Raw genomic sequence first — 16252 nt, 5'->3', positions numbered from 1 at the left:
GGTATTTATATACATTGATGAGATCCTCCCTGAGCTCCCCTTCTTTAGGCTAACCAGCCTTCTTCAGGCTGTCCCTTCTTTAGAATCATAGAATAGTTTCATTTGGAAGGGACCTTTAAAGGTCATCTAGTCCAACTCCCTGTTGGACTAAATTGTTTAGGCTAAACAGTCTCAGCTCTCTTGGCCTTTCCTTATGTGAGAGATGCTCCGGTCACTTAATCATCTTAATGGTGTTTTGCTGAACTCCCTCCGTATCTCTCTTAGACAGGGGAGCCCAGAACTGGACACAGCACTCCAGGTGTGGTCCCACCAGTGCTGAGCAGAGGGGAAGGATCATCTTCCTCGACCTGCTGGCAACGCTCCTCCTAATGCAGCCCAGGACACCATTTGCTGCCTTTGCTGCAAGGGCACATTGTTAGAATTGATAACTAGAATTGATAATTGATAGTTCAATGAAGTTCAAGGTTGATTTTTTTTTTCCCATCCATAAGTCAAAATATCTGCCTGTATCCTTTCAGTTATAATGTATAGCACAGTTATCTAAGGTATCATTACAGAATCTTAAAAGCAAAGGTACTTTTTTTCTGGAGAAACAAGGTGTTATCAATTCCAGCAAGATCTGAGCCTTACTAGGTCACAGAGAATAATTTGTAGGCATGGAAACTGGTCACAGCCACCAGAATGCAAAGGTAATTTACCTTCTAGTTTTATAAACAGCCTATGAAGAATCCTGTTTTATTTATTGAAAAAAACCCAAACTTAATTTTAGGTAAATGCTAATGCATCTGATAACATTTACTGTACTAAAACACATTGTGCCTTTACAGCTTTTCTTGTAAATGCATCTGTAAATAGTCCTCACTTTGTGATTTGGACCTATCAGCACACCTTGTACGGAAACATCCTGGAAATAGACTCCCACCTCTCTGCTCCTCCTACACTCACAATGATATGATATGTCAAAGCTGAATGATATTAAATGTGGATACGGCACATAGGTCTAGCAAACAGTCCCACTGCTTTTAAAGGCAGTTGTAGATAGACAGCGGTTCACAGCCTTGAGGTGTTTGTCCCATCATCATGCTCAGAAATTTCACTTGCTTCCTACTGAATCTTAAAGTAAGGACTGCAGTCTTCTCTTTTCTGGTCCTAGATGTGTATGAAAGTGTTTCTATCTCAAAGCTAAAGGAGGAAAAGAACAGAAATATTTGGGATTCCAGTTCTGACCAGAAAAGAACTAAGGAAACATTCCTTTTTTCAGTGTGAATGAAATGCAACTAAATCAATCTAAATGTACCATGTCAGCAACCAAGCGTGAACAACAATAGCATCTGCAACGCTACATGGCATTCATCTGTACATGTCAGCAAAATTATTCCAGTGATACTGGAAACATACTTGTATATTTCAAACATACTTGAAACATGCTGATAAACACCTACTTTGCCTGCTGTGGTCCTTGATAAAATAACCAAGTCAAGGTGATTGCAAAGCAAAGAGCTCCTTGCTGGTATCAGTGAGCCTGTTGGATGGCCAATGAAATAACAGTGAAGAAAAGATCAAATCCTCCATCAAATTATCAGATGGAAATATTACTTCTAAAAATGCAAAAGCCTTTCCTCATATATCATGATTATAAAAAAATTACAGCCACTATTTGGGTGTAAATTTGAGATTAATTGACTGATGCTGGTTTTCTTGAAAATAGATATGCTTCCACCAACTGGGAAATGGGGATTGCCACCTCCTTTTGATAATGGAAATAAATATCACTATCTTCTCCTTGAAAGAATATACACTGGCTTCAACAGTGGAATATGGATATCTATATTTCTGTGAAATTAAGGAAAATAATATTGTCAGATAAAATGCTGGCCAATGGAGAGACTTACTAGTTAAGTTGCTGAAGATGTGTGTTCTATAAAATAAGATGCAAACAGAAATACAAATATAATAGAACTAGAAAGATACAAAAAAAGATACTTACATTTTTAACATAAAGCGCCTTTCTATTGCAGCCCCTAAATCTCAACAAACCACCATGCAACAAGGTATATAATTTTATTTGAAGAGCAGTTCTGTACCGCATTCATTATTTTTACTGAGCAAGCACGCCACGAGAGAAAGAGCTTCACAAGACAAATAATAAAGATTTAAAAAAAACCCCAACATTACTGACAATGAATAAATGTTGTTAAATCCATACTGTCTTTTTTAATTAAGCCATTAATATTTCATTATCAAAATTCATGCTACCTTAATTTATTAAAAGATATAATCAAAAGTGACTATATTTTGCCTGTTTTCCTAAAATGGTAGGAATTCTATTATGCACTAAGGTAAAAATATTGAGAGACAGGGATTACTTGGATTATGATTTGGTAATCTAATTCTTAATTCTATCACCACAGAAGAAGAGATAAATAGCCCTTTTTTTTTTTTTTTATACATCTGCTGATTTGATTTGCATCCTCACTGGCCGCAGGGAGAAACAACACTAAGGCTAGAATTAATTTCAAAGAATGCAAATGCGTTTCCTTACTGTGAGGCCCAAGGGTGCTTTTCCTATGAATATTTCATCCCCAGCTCTGCATCGCCAAGCCCAGTGCCACAGCAAAATGGATGCAGTAGCCCTCAATGAGCATGGCCAAGCCTCTGAGGTCCTTTAGCCCCTCAAAAACTTCTTCTGGATGTACGCATAACACGGGATGTTTGTCTGTGAGCAGAGGACAGGATGGGGTGGATTACAGAAATGAAGACAGCATCAAGTTGATGAACACTGAGGCAAAGAATGCATCGAGTACTTCAGCTTCATGTGGGGCTGCTGTCACTAAATCACCTACCCCATTTAGTGACAGGCCACATTTTTCTTTTTTATTGTTTTAATGCTAGTGTAGTAATAGAATATCTTCTTGTGAAGCTTGCTGTCCCTTGTAAGTGTCACTCTAGATGAGCTTCAGCTTTCCTAACACTACCCATACAGGCCAAGTCAATGCCATGGACAGTTCAACTTGTTGCGTGTTTTTGCCTCAATCTCCTGTACATTGATTACTTTTCTGCTTCAAAAATCTATGTGAAGTCTCTGATTAGTCAAGCCAGAGTCATGGTAAATGTGTTTTTCCTCCTGAGCATCAGAATTGACTATTCCTGTGCTTGGAGGATTCTGTCCTTCCAGACCTGTAAGATTTTCTGGACTCCTTTATGACTCCCCAGCAATCCCACCTAATAGTTTCCTAAATGAGCAAAAATCTGCTCTCCTAAGGTGCATGATTTGTACTGCTACATGATTTTCTCTCTCCTCTCTGAATCAAGAACTCCATTAGTACATGGTCACCACACCCAAGGCTGCCATTGATATCCACAACCCCAGACATTTCTTCCTTGTCAGTGAGCAGCAGATGGAGCTGTGTGCTGTGCGGAGTGGCCCATCCGGGGCCTGGACCAAGAAGTCATCCCCACCTCCACCCAGAAACCCCCATTACTTGCATCCCAACATCTTGCCCTTCCAGCAAATGTCAGGGAGGCTCAAGTCCCCCAGAAGAACTGGGCCTGTGATGTAGAGACTTCCTTGAGTCGTTGAAAAGAGACTCCACTCACTTGCTCATCCTGATCAGGCAGTCAGGACACTCACCTCTGCCATGACCCCAGGCTAGTTTCCAGGCAAGCACACGGAGAAGGAGCAGACAAGGCCAAACACACTCCACTTGCTCATTATTACCTGTGGGCTTTAATTCTTGTCTCAGTATGCCACCAAAGCCAGCCTATTTCAGGACACAATTGCTAATAAAAATAACAGTAAGATCAACATAGAATGGATAAAATGCAAGAACAACCACTCCGATAGATAAAATGTAAACACATTTACAATATGTAAATACATTTACAAAAATGGATAAAATGTGGAGAAAATGTAAACACAATCATCCAATAATAAAAAGAAAAACATTGAGAAATTCCAAGACAGAACACTGGCTAAGCTGCAAACAAAGCACAGCAAAATGGGAAACGCCAGGAAAAATTGAGCTCAAATCACTGGGTCGGTTGAGGGATCTTTCGTTTCCACAGCTGGGCTCCTTCATGCCATTTTCATTTATCCAAGCATTCCTGCGGCATAAAGAGAAGAAAGGGGAAAAGGCATGATGACCAAGCCCGACACATCGCAGAAGTTCCTCAGAGCAGTGGACAGGCAATTTCAGCAAAGCTGCCTCCTACAGCCCCTCTGTGTCCTTGGCACCGAGCACTTACATTTACATGAAGGATACTTAATCACTCCATCCAGGCATTCTGCTCTAAAATACTCAGGCCGTGAAACTTGACGGTAGAACCATCTGCATTCAAAGAAAACATACTCTCCAGAGCGATAGGTGGAAGAGCTCAACCGGCTTGATGACTGTAGTTGAATGTTGTTCCTTTCCATAATCCTCGCGTGCACTGTACAGTTCTCTGCAAAAAGTACTTTCATTATTTGCCTGTAGACCTCACACAGGGCAACTGATGTGCTGAAACTCTTGGTACTGGCTGAGAGCCCTTACCCCAGCAGTCTTTCCAGCTCAGGTACGCCAGTCAATGGCTTTTTGGGGGCTCTGCCCCTCACCACCCGCAGCTCACAGGATGCTCCCACACCCTGGCTCCTCCCCAGGTGCTCCCCCAGGAAAGCTAAAGGCTTTCCCCTCGGCTTCAGCACTAAAAATGCAACAACAGAGCGGCTAAGCTGTGGCCAAACTGGAGATCACTTACTTCCTGGCTTGCACCGTGGATATTCTAATGTCCCCTCCACGCACTGTGCTCTGAAGGGAGAAGATGCTGGGTCTGCCAAATATCCTATTTTACACCGGAATTCAATAAAGTCACCCGATCTGGAATACAGCTTTCTTCTTCCTATGATCCATTTCAGCTCAATATTGTTTCTGCCCATGTCTTCTTCAGATGCTGTACAGGCCACTTGAAAAAGGCAAAGAGAAGAGTGTCATCGCTTCACACAGATGCACCACAGGTAACTTTTTTTTCCCTAGAGCCTACAGAAGTTCTTTGCATTACAAGTGCTTCCAGCTACTTGCTCTGACCCTCTGTTACTTGCAACAGGAAAGACATTCACATCCAAGCTAAAGGGAAAAAAGCCCATAGCTGAGATCCCACGCAGAGCTAAGGAGAAGCTTTTTCGCTCTGACAGCCATGCAGGGCAAGATCGAAGCATGGGTGGGGAAGTCGCCAGGCACGAATGAACTTCCCCATGTCTTTTTTGAGATCCCTTCTTCCCTTCTGCTCAGGACATCTCTAAATTTGTTTCCTCATGGCCACATCACGGATGCACCCCCAGATTTCCCCAGCGCTGCCACGCACTCAGACCCATCCTCCCCACTCCCAGCCTGCTGACTGTAGCAGCGTTGCCAACTCGGGAGCACGCGGGAGCCCTGCACGGTGGTGGAGATCCCCTCACACAGTGGGGTTCAGCCAAACTCCCTCCTCCCGAACCGGTTGTGGTGGTGAGATGTAGGGGTCCGCGTTCGGAAGATCTCGCGATGTCACGGAAAGTTAGAGGGTTAGTCGCAGCCTTGTGATGTACCTGTAATCCCGCCTCCCCTTGTTAGTATAAAAGGAATTAACTGCGCAATAAAAGGCGGAAGTTGGCGCTCACACTGCGTGTGTTATCTGTCTCTTTCCCTGGTCCGGGCCGACCAGTGATCTAAGCGTGGCACCTTGATATGTAGCAAACGCTACATAATGGTGACCCCGACGTGATCGGTTGCCTAGGCGACGATGGAACTTGCGCAAGTGATTAAGGTGTTGAAAGGGTTGGCTAATGAGGTGGGTGCCCGCGGAACGATTAGGAGGGGCCCCACGGGCGAATGCATCCAATGGATGTGGCGCCGGGGAGGGATGAGTTCTCCCACAGAAGTATTAAGTCCCCCAAATTGGGGAGAGATTCGGGAGCTGTTGGTCCAGTCGGCGCTCGCAGGTGAGCGCGGAGTTTCTGAACGATTGCAAAGTTGGGGAAAAGTGTGTGGGAGGGGGGTAGTTCCGGCAGGACGGAAGGCTGGGGAGTGCTGGTCGGCGGCGCGAGCTGCTTTGTTTGCGGATGGAGCGCCGCCTCAGGAGCAGCGGGAGGCAGTGCCCCGGGGACAGGGAGTCACACTCAGGCGGGGTGGGCGGCTGTGGAGCGGGGCTCACAGAGCGGGCCATCTCTGACCGAGAGTGTGGGCACGGAGGGTGCGGCAGAGATGGGGGTTTTTCCGATAGAGACGGTACCAGCGGGGACGGACGAGCCCCCTCCGCAGTGTCCGGGGGGGGGTTGCGGCGGCTGGTTCGGAAGGACTTGGAGGAGTGCCTCCTGGACTGGGTTCCAGGCAGGGATGTTAAGGGAGATTTATACCGTCAGGTGAAGGAATGGGAGGAAAGAACACCCTCGGAGGGGGAAATCGGGAAGCTGCGAGGGTTAAAAACTGTGGTAGAGGGGGAACCACCCCCTGGCGAGGGAAATTAGGCACCTTTGCCGGGAGAGCAGGCTGAGTTTTTGCCTGCCGAGCCTGTGCAGGCTGTGCCTTTGCCTGCTGGGCCTTTGCCTGTTGAGCCTGTGCTGGCTGAGCCATTGCCTGCGGCGCAATAGCCTCTGCAGACGAGAGGGAGAGGCACTGGAGGGGAGTAAAAAAAAAAAAAAGGAGGCGTTTCACTGGAAAGTCCTTGAGAACTTAAAGAATGCTGTGAGTCAGTGCGGAATCCACTTACTGATAAAGCCAGTAAGTGTATGTAGAACTTGCTTTAGGTAAAAAGTGTGTTAAGCATACTTTGATTAAACATAGCATGAGCGAGGGTATGCCTGTGTACAAACACGTGAAGGGCTACTGAAATGGGTTCCTAGTCATATGATTTGTCCTGCCTTAACCTCGTAGTGTTTGAGTTTTCTTACAGATTGCTGTCATCCTGTCCTGGCTTGTGACACCTTGGGTATCCGGATGACATCCTTCTCAGAGTCCATCAATACGTGCCTTTATGGGATCTGACTGTCGGAGCTCGCGGCCAGGAATCTAGGTGCCTCAGACATTATGCCTTAACATCAGCGCACCAACGATAGGCCTTATAGAGTAATAGAAGTAACTCTTTCCAAGTCTTAACTTTCAATCTACCTCTTGTGTGAATTTCTATAAAGGACCTCTTTGCTCTGCAGGGTAAATGGGACATTTACGGGTGTTTAAGATAGAGTGTTTTAAAGTAGTTGTAGAGATATGTTTCTACTCATGGCATTTTATATAGTTATTTCTTTGTGTGAAATTGTTCATAACAATAGAAGCCAACTCGTCATGGGGAGGGGAGAGATGTAGGGGTCCGCGTTCGGAAGATCTCGCGATGTCACGGAAAGTTAGAGGGTTAGTCGCAGCCTTGTGATGTACCTGTAATCCCGCCTCCCCTTGTTAGTATAAAAGGAATTAACTGCGCAATAAAAGGCGGAAGTTGGCGCTCACACTGTGTGTGTTATCTGTCTCTTTCCCTGGTCCGGGCCGACCAGTGATCTAAGCGTGGCACCTTGATATGTAGCGAACGCTACAGTGAGAGACAGCAGGCAGCAGAGGGGACTACATGAGCCAACTTCAAGAAGAAACTCCTTCTGGACAAAAGAAGGACTCGCTGCCGTTCTGCCCTACCGGCATCGCAGCCCCAGCACATGGGCTGCTGTACAAGTGGTGCCCTTGGGATCTGAGAAAAAGACAACAGGAGCAGTCACATGGTCTTTGGCCACCCAGCACGTGCTTCAACCTACCTAGGCAAACCGGGGGGCTTGTCCACTGCCCATCAGTACAGGTGATATACCGAGATCCTTCCAGGACATAGAGACTTGGGCATTTGTACTCCAGAGTTGTACCTTGTCGATATTCTTGCATGGGGAAGGAAAGAAGGTCTCCGTTTTCAATAACTGGAGGCGGGCCACATTTCCCACCTTTCCCTGGAAGAAAATTCCCAATCAGAGAAAGCCACAAGAGTTTAATTGCAACAGAGGCCTGGCCACAAATACTACTGGACAGTACGTTGGCACTACTCTGAGAGAGCTGGAGGAAAGCAGAGAGAAAAACCATATACCTGGCAGGTGAAAAAGAGCAAGAGTTTCTCATTTCTCCAGTGCTGGGACTCACAGCTGCCAGTTCACCCCATTTGCCCACAGCTGAAGCACTTGCAGCTGCCTGCAGGACTTCTCCTCATCCCACACAATGGTGTAGCATTTGGCACAGCTCTTTCTGCAGAAGAGCCTGACACCCACCTCCTCCCTGTGCTGCCTGGGCAGTGAGAAAAGTGGATCCAAATGCAAATAGCAACAACTGCCACTGAACTGCACCACTGCAGTCACTAATGGGACAGCCCTTGGGCTCTGTGGGCCACTTAGGGCCACCGGGGAGTTCACATGTGCCAATCCTGAAGCACTGCTGCCTCACAGATTTTTGTATCTATTCAAGCACCACACTGCTGCCAAGTCTGGCCTTCCAACGGACCTTGAGTTGGGAAATCTTCAGAGAAGACCCAGGTCCCTTGGTACCAGCAGTGGGCCTCCTTGCACTTGGCATTCTGTTCTGGAGCCACAACATGGAGCCTCGTCTTAATTCATCTGCTGTTTCTGCACCCCTTTCAGCTCCCAGGTGGGTGGCGTTTGAGTCAAATGCTGCTGCATTGGTTCACGTGCTGAAACTTTCTGGATGTCTAACAAAAACAAATGGGGCTGTTCAGGGCACTCATGAAATCCCAGGAGGCACCAACACAGTACCTAGGTATTGGCTCACACATCAAATTCTACCCTCAGTTGATTTAACAGTTGCTTTGACTCCATGGCATGCAATACAGCAATGCATCGTCTGCACTATCTGGATGTCAACTGGCAGGGAAGCTGTGGGCTCTGCTCTCCAACACTGACAGCAAAATTTCTCACTCTCTTCTCATCAGGCAGTAGATTCTAAGAAGTCCAAGGGCTGTGACTCAAAATTAGACCTGGCCAGCAACTGCTCTCAGCCTCAGGGTGGTTTTCCAGATGTGGCCCTCTCAAGTGAAGCCACCTGGGTCACTCAGCTGCTAAACTCACCTGAGCAGATACCTGGGAAAATGGCTTTTTCCTGAGTGTGCCAGATACCTTGCGTTTGTGCACAGTCATGAGACTGAAATTTGGAGAAGCAAATGCCACTGAGTCAGCTTCATGACAGTCTCACTGACAGGCGACTGTATGAAGAGAGAGAAATTACCTTTGCACTTTGGCAGCACTGTCCAGGTCCCATTCCGACATGTGACGGTGGCAGTCCCAGTCATCTCAAAACCTTGCCAGCACTGATAGCGAGCACTCTCCGCAGGCAAATACCTTGACTTTTTAACACCTTGAACTTTACCACCAGCAATTTCTGGAGGAGGTTCACACGTCACGTCTGAAAAGAGACACTGCTGCAGTCAGGTTTGCAGTCCTTGAGGTGCTCCCCTATACAACAGACAGTTAAAGGCATCAACCTTGCTACAATTTCTGTCAAGATTTTCTGCCTCAGGTGTGTCACAGCTCCAAGAGTTCACCCTGGAGAAAAAAATCAGGTGTGACAGTGGCAGCAGAACACTCTTTCTGGGACTCTCAGGAGATGGCAGGGTCAATGAGAGCTTCTAGAAAAAGCCAGCATTTTTGTAGCTACACCTCATGGCACAAGAAGCCACACCAGCCTTCCTGTGTGCCCATGTCCCTCACTGGGGAGCCCTGGCATTCCTGGAAGTCACAGGGCCAGCAGCCAAGCTGGTGCTCTGCTGAACCACAGAGCTCCGGAGGAGCTTGTCAGCCAGCACTGCTCAGGGACAGGTGAGTGCAAGTCAGCTCCATGGAGGTGTGAGAAAGCCAAGTAGCACTTGTTCGCCTGGCAGCCACAGACTTGGGCAGGGGACAGGAGCACAGTTCCCGACAGTTCCTTGTCACAGGAACGCTCTTCCCACTTCCATAGCCAGAGCAGATCTTACGTGGTTGAGATCTGAGTCTCTGCCGGGGTCTGCATCGGTCAGAGTGGAGCCCTGGAGAAGAACGGCTCTTTCTCTCCCCTACTGCTTCTTCCATTCAGGCACTCCCTGACAGGTTTGAACAGAACAGAGGAGCCCTTATGTGTCTTTCTAGTGAAGGTCGCTGAAATGGCAGACTCTGGGGAAGTGCCAGTATCATGCAGGAGAATGACAGAGCAGCCCTGCTTCTTCAAGACATTTTTGCTGTTGATGAAAATATCCCTGGCATTTCTAGAAGCATCCAGCTAAATCAAAGTGCTGTGCAAGGAAGCAATAGCAAGCACAAAGTTGGGGTGCACAAAGACAACAGAAGTAAAAAAGGTAAAGTCTTTAGCGTGTTTAGGTAAACAAACAGTCCCCTCTATGCTAACAGGCAAGATGAAAGCACACATTCCTACCTCTGCAAGTTGGTGCTTGTGACCATTCTCCATTCGTACAAGTGACATAATTTCCACCCATCAGTTGAAAATTGCTTTCACACTCATACTGCACTCTGGCACCTGGCAGATACCTCTCCTGTTGAGTGCTTGTAATATAAGCATTGGGAATTTCAGGTGCGGCTCCACAGCTAACATCTGAAAAGAGAAGGGCATTTAAGAACAGTAGTGCAGCGATATGACAATCACAGAACATTGCACTCCGGAGCACCAGTGCTCCTGAGGAGCAAAAACGGTTTGCGTTATGCAGATCATTTTCTGCAGGCAGAAAAGGAAGATATTATGGTCTTTATTCTGCAATGCTTCACCACACATTATTTTTTTTTGCCTAGAGTGACTAAAAAGAGAAAAGGAGTTGGAGGGATCAGCCCAATGTGCAGATTGGTGCTCTACAGCTTAGTGTGCCAAAGGGCTGGAGAGTGAAATGGTTACTTTGCTATTTGAAGGCCACTTTCAGCAACCAACATTCTAAGTGACGTGAAAATAAGATCTATTACCCCACCAGTTATCTCCCCCTCTGCAGCCAGCATCCATTCCTCCATAACACTCGGCCTGCTTGATTTCAGCAGAGAGCTACGTTTCCGCTACTAGCTTCAGCCCACAGGGGAAACCATTTCCTTGCTGACCTATCCTGCTTGTTGTTTCTCAGGAGCCAGAAAAATAGGTGTTGGAGCAGTCTATTCAAAGCAAGCCACCTCCTCGCTCTCTTGGCCTGACTCGCCTGCATGCCTGAGCTGACATTACTTTAATTCACAACATGAGACTAAGAAGGGTCACAAACTACTTAGAGGTAGAACCTATACCTTCACAGAAGGGCGGTGCTGTCCAATTTCCTTCTCTGCAAATAATTTCGGGGGAACCAACAGTCAGGAACCCTGCATCACACTGGTAGCGAATTGTTTCACCAGGCTCATAAATTTCCTTGTTTCTGCCTTCAATTTGAGCATTGGCAACTTTTGGAACACTTCCACATGGCATTTCTGAAAAGATACAGAAAGTCGATGCTTGTGCTAATCTGACACACACACAGTGAGTGTAGCGTTTCTACCAAACAGATGCTGCAGGCAGCTTTTTGTAACATTAGCATTGTCATCTGCTGACAGTGGATTTTCTATAAAAGGTAGCATATGGAAAATTAAATTAGTCACTCCCCTAAATAGGCATGGACTTCATCACTGAAATATATAGATCCTGTTTCTAAACATGCCAGAAAATTTGAATAAAGGCTTCTGACCTTGTCGTGGTTTAACCCCAGCCAGCAACTAAACACCACGCAGCCACTCACTCACTTCCCCCGCACCCAGTGGGATGGGGGAGAAAATCGGGAAAAGAAGTAAAACTCATGGGTTGATATAAGAACGGTTTAACAGAATAGAAAAGAAGAAACTAATAGTGATAACGGTAACACTAACAAAATGACAATAGTAATAATAAGAGGATTGGAATATACAAATGATGCACAATGCAATTGCTCAGCACCTGCTGACCGACACCCAGTTAGTCCCCCAGCGGCGATCCCTCCCACCCCCACTCCCCCCAGTTTATATACTGGGTGTGATGTCACATGGTATGGAATATCCCTTTGGCCACTTTGGGTCAGCTGCCCTGGCTGTGTCCCCTCCCAACTTCTTGTGCCCCTCCAGCCTTCTTGCTGGCTGGGCATCTGTTGTGGTTTGAAGCTGAAAAATCCTTGACTTTAGACTAAACATTACTTAGCAACAACTGAAAACATCAGTGTTATCAATACCTTATACCTAACTCAAAAACATAGCACTCTACCAGCTAGGAAGACAAATAACTCTATCCCAGCTGAAACCAGGACAGACCTTTACTACACCGAAGTGGTTTCCATCACTGAAGCATCAAAGCAACTGCTAGTCACTAGTGGGCTACGTAGAAAAAAAGATCCTTGGATTATGAGGATGTGCCCAGGACTCACATGGCAGAGCTATGAACTGAACAAAGATTGCAAGAATACAAAGGAATATTTAAAAACTAGACTGCATTCAAAAAGTCAGTCTTGCATCCAATCAGGATTGCTCTGAAGACATCCATGAGGGATGATAAGATTCCACAGCAAATTACGGAGTTACTGGCTCTTACTAGTCCACCTCCAGTTTAAAATTCTTTCAATTTCATTCTTGAATGCACTTCAAAAAAAGTATTTTTGACATTACCCAAGCATGTAGGAGCTGAAGTCCAGTTTCCCATGGAACAAGTTATTTCCGATGGTCCATCTAAGATGTATCCAGAACGAGAAACATACTTAACTCTAGCACCAGCCAGATAAATTGTTTTCCCTTCTTTTTTAATTTTTCCATTTTGATTTTCCAGCCTGGGAACATCAGCACATTCTATGGGTTGTGGTGGCAAACATGGTCTTTCTAAAAAATACAGAAAACACAGATAAATAATACTGCAAGACTATTAATATTCCAATGACATATACCGTCTAAAACTGAAAAGAAAAAAAAATGTAATCATCCAAATATAAATTAAATGGCTTAAAGGAAGATGAAGAAATCTCTAAGACACATGAACCAAATCTTCTCTCCTCTTTCTGTCCTACATGGGGTTTCTTTCTTTTCCTTTGAACCAAATTAAAGCTGTTTTCTAGTTCATACCAAGGAGACACCATGAGAGCTTAGCATCAAGAACCGGGAAAATTTCATAGGCAGAGAAATAGAAGAGATATTATCTTGTTCTGAGATACTGAAAGTGAGTTTCTAGAATATTAGCTATTAAATTTTTCCACCATTAATAAAGTTGTACCAATGTCCCGAGGGGTTTTGTGATGACATGATGAAAATGAAAAAGAGAACAGAACTTACAAAGTATTATAATGTACTTCCTGATACACACAATGGATTAAATCTCTATGAAGCCCTCCTGAGTCAGGGCTGACCCACTGCTTTCTTCTCCTATACTACTGTAGAGTGGGTGGACTTAAATTATATTTTATATGCCTTTTTAGTTATTAATAAATGAGATTTTATTAGTTGACACATCAAGTTGAAAGCATATGTTTGCACTGAATTCCACAACACAAGAGATCTAATTACAGTCAAAGTTGCTGTTCGGTACCTGGGACTGGGAATTTTATTTCAGTAGAAGTTGTTTTATGAACAGCTCAAATATTTTTTTTGTTATTCTTCTCTATGTCTGCCACTTATCAGCAGAAATGGAGACTCACAGGCAACGCAGAAGAAGAGAAACCATGTGGCATCAGAATTTTGCAGCTTAAAAATATGGAAATGGTTGGCCCGTTGTACACATCAGTCACCAGCTGGCACCTCATTTTTCCTGTACTCAGCTATCTCCTATTCATTTCTGAAAACACTTTTTTCTACCTCTTAATGCACTTCTGCTCACAAGATATCACCTGCATCGGTAATATTTTAACAATGATTACAGATTCCTCAGCATTTCTTAGAGTAGATGGCCTGAATTATGTCATACCATTTATACTCCTATTACAGGAACAAGCCACAAAAAAAGCAAAGGAGAAAAATCAGGAAAGAATAAAAAAAGAAAAAAACCCCAAAGATTGCTACTACTACAACTAAATAATAAATAAGACTGATTTTTTTCACCAGGATAGTAATAAAGGCCCCCACTCAAAACTGAGACTCCATTCTGCAATATACTAAACAAACAAATAAACACGCAGCTCTTGAGAGACTATCTGAAAGTTTTATATGCCTTCTTAGATAAGTCTGTGTAAATAAAAAGAGCGACTGTCCAGCAGCTGGTTAACTGCACTTTCTTTAGCAACTTACGTTCTATTGCTTTTCTGCAGTTACCTGTTCATGATAATCTTAACATAAATAATATCATCCTCCGGCTAATGATGACTGCAAATGGACAACACAGAATTCATAATAAAATAAATAGGAAAAAATAATCCACTACTGACCCACACAGTAAGGTGGTGATTGCCATTTCCCTTCTATACATGTTATTTCATTCACACCGATGAGCTGGAAATTCTTCAGACATGAAAAAGCTATTTTACTCCCATGCTTGTAACTTCTTCCAACTGTTATCTGTTGAGCACCAGGCAGCTGAGGTGGAGGTGGGCACGTACTCTCCTCAGCTAAGGACACATACTCATGTTATAATAGAACATAAGATAAAGTGTAACAGTTCATCACAGATTACAACACAACCAACGAAGAAAACAGTGGTGTTTGTTAGATAATTCTTCAGTAGCTATCTCAAGCTTTAATTAATATTATGATCATTTTGTTCTGCTTCAGACACACCAGAGCTGCCTTCAGATGCTCGTATGCTTTCAAACTCATAGAAAAGAGAGACACAGTTGCCTACACCAGTCTAAGCTGGAGCTTCTTGTAGTCCCTCCTTTCCCTTCCACATAGCTGCATGCTCCTGTGTGCTTTCCCATTCCTCTCTCTGGTGAACTACTTCAGGAAAACTGGACCAACTTCTGGGGTTCTTGTTTTGTTTTGTTGTTGTTTTTTTCTTCAGACTTATCTGATGATAACAGAGGTAAATGAGAATCACAAAAGGAAACAAAGAAATAAACTTCAATTTTCCCACTCAAGGAATGAAGGGCTGCTCCTGCCAAAGGAAAGAAAAAGGGAGGGAAGGAGGTACATCTAGGAAGGAGGAGACATTCAGAGCTTGGTTTGTAGCTTCTAGTGGTTCCAGAAAACTGAGAAGGTAGGGACACTTGGTTTTGAAAGGGAACGCTCCCTCGAGTGATTGACACTCTGTGTACTTCTCCCACTTCCATGCACCATCTCCCAAGAATCTGGCATAATCAAAGCAGGCAACGAGGCGATGATTGTTTTGCAATCATGCCTTCTACAGGCAATATCCTGCTCCGCTATACATAAAGGCAGTCTTACAAGCATCCAAGCTTTGGTGTGTATTACGTAAAGGGCAGTGTCCTCTAGGTCTGTGCTTTTGAATAGGCCAACACAGCTTTTTTCTTATTGTTTCACTAGGAAGCAATTGGAAAAAATAGAAGGGAAAAAAAAAAAAAAAAAAAAGAAAAATCAGGAATAGAAAACTTTGGCTGGAGCTTGAGCTATAAGCTACTCTCATTTGCACCATGGTAAAGCCCTTTTGAAGAACCGAGCTTAGGTTTATCATTGCATCTTCTCCTCAAATCAGAAGTGGCAGTGACAACTCTTCCAATTGTCAGGGTAGAGATTATTAAGTCTGCCTCACTAAAACAGTGCGTCTCTATACCTAGTTAACTGTTCAAATGATTCCCATAATTATTCATGACTATCCTTCAGCATATAATCGAGTAAGCATATATATAAGCATGTAAGCGTTTCTATTTCAGACTAGTGACACCGCAATGCTAAGAAGCTTCAATAACGAGCATTTATCATTCCTACATAAAAAAAAGAAATTGTATACAAATCTAAAAACATACCTGTACATTCAATCTCTGGTGACCATTTTCCAGACACACAAGTTGCCTGTTTAATACTTTTGTCAGCTGAGGTACATATATAATGTATAACTCCATGGAACCTAGTCTCCCTTCCTGGCTTGGGAAGAGGACCATTGTGCACAAGCTCAACATTCATTGGAAGTACACACTGAGGAGATGGATCTGAAAAAAATCAACAAAAAGACCTGAAAAAAAGATTTTGTTTAGATAATATGTACGTACGCATTCATTGATGAATAGGTCACCAGTTTCCTAATGCATGTCCATGTGAAAGTGTTTTTTTACTTCCTGTAGTTTGAAGTAACTCCTGATTCCTATATTGCAGAAACAGAATGATTTTTTTTGCTGAGTGTAGTAAATAATATAAAAACTTAACATTCTTTTCTTC

The 16252-nt window shown here is 44.2% G+C and overlaps 1 protein-coding gene across 1 annotated transcript in view; it reads right to left on the bottom strand.

The window, feature by feature from the left end:
- Positions 1-3699: 3699 nt before the first annotated feature.
- The window catches only part of LOC142036013 (complement factor H-like), a 33405-nt gene continuing 20852 nt past the window's right edge, over positions 3700-16252 (bottom strand). Inside the window, exons 10-19 of the mRNA XM_075038895.1 lie at positions 15844-16026; positions 14350-14529; positions 12611-12817; positions 11237-11413; positions 10395-10571; positions 9216-9392; positions 7754-7936; positions 4738-4941; positions 4246-4443; positions 3700-4104 (exon numbers count right to left, since the gene is read on the bottom strand). Of these exons, the coding sequence (XP_074894996.1) occupies positions 4103-4104; positions 4246-4443; positions 4738-4941; positions 7754-7936; positions 9216-9392; positions 10395-10571; positions 11237-11413; positions 12611-12817; positions 14350-14529; positions 15844-16026 (1688 nt within the window). The 3' untranslated portion in view covers positions 3700-4102. The remainder of the gene's footprint in view (positions 4105-4245; positions 4444-4737; positions 4942-7753; positions 7937-9215; positions 9393-10394; positions 10572-11236; positions 11414-12610; positions 12818-14349; positions 14530-15843; positions 16027-16252) is intronic.

Source organism: Buteo buteo, chromosome 10 (assembly GCF_964188355.1).
Source record: "Buteo buteo chromosome 10, bButBut1.hap1.1, whole genome shotgun sequence".
Classification (NCBI taxonomy): Eukaryota; Metazoa; Chordata; class Aves; order Accipitriformes; family Accipitridae; genus Buteo; species Buteo buteo.
Note: the sequence above shows the minus strand (reverse complement) of the source record. Positions and strands in the feature narration are given on the sequence as shown.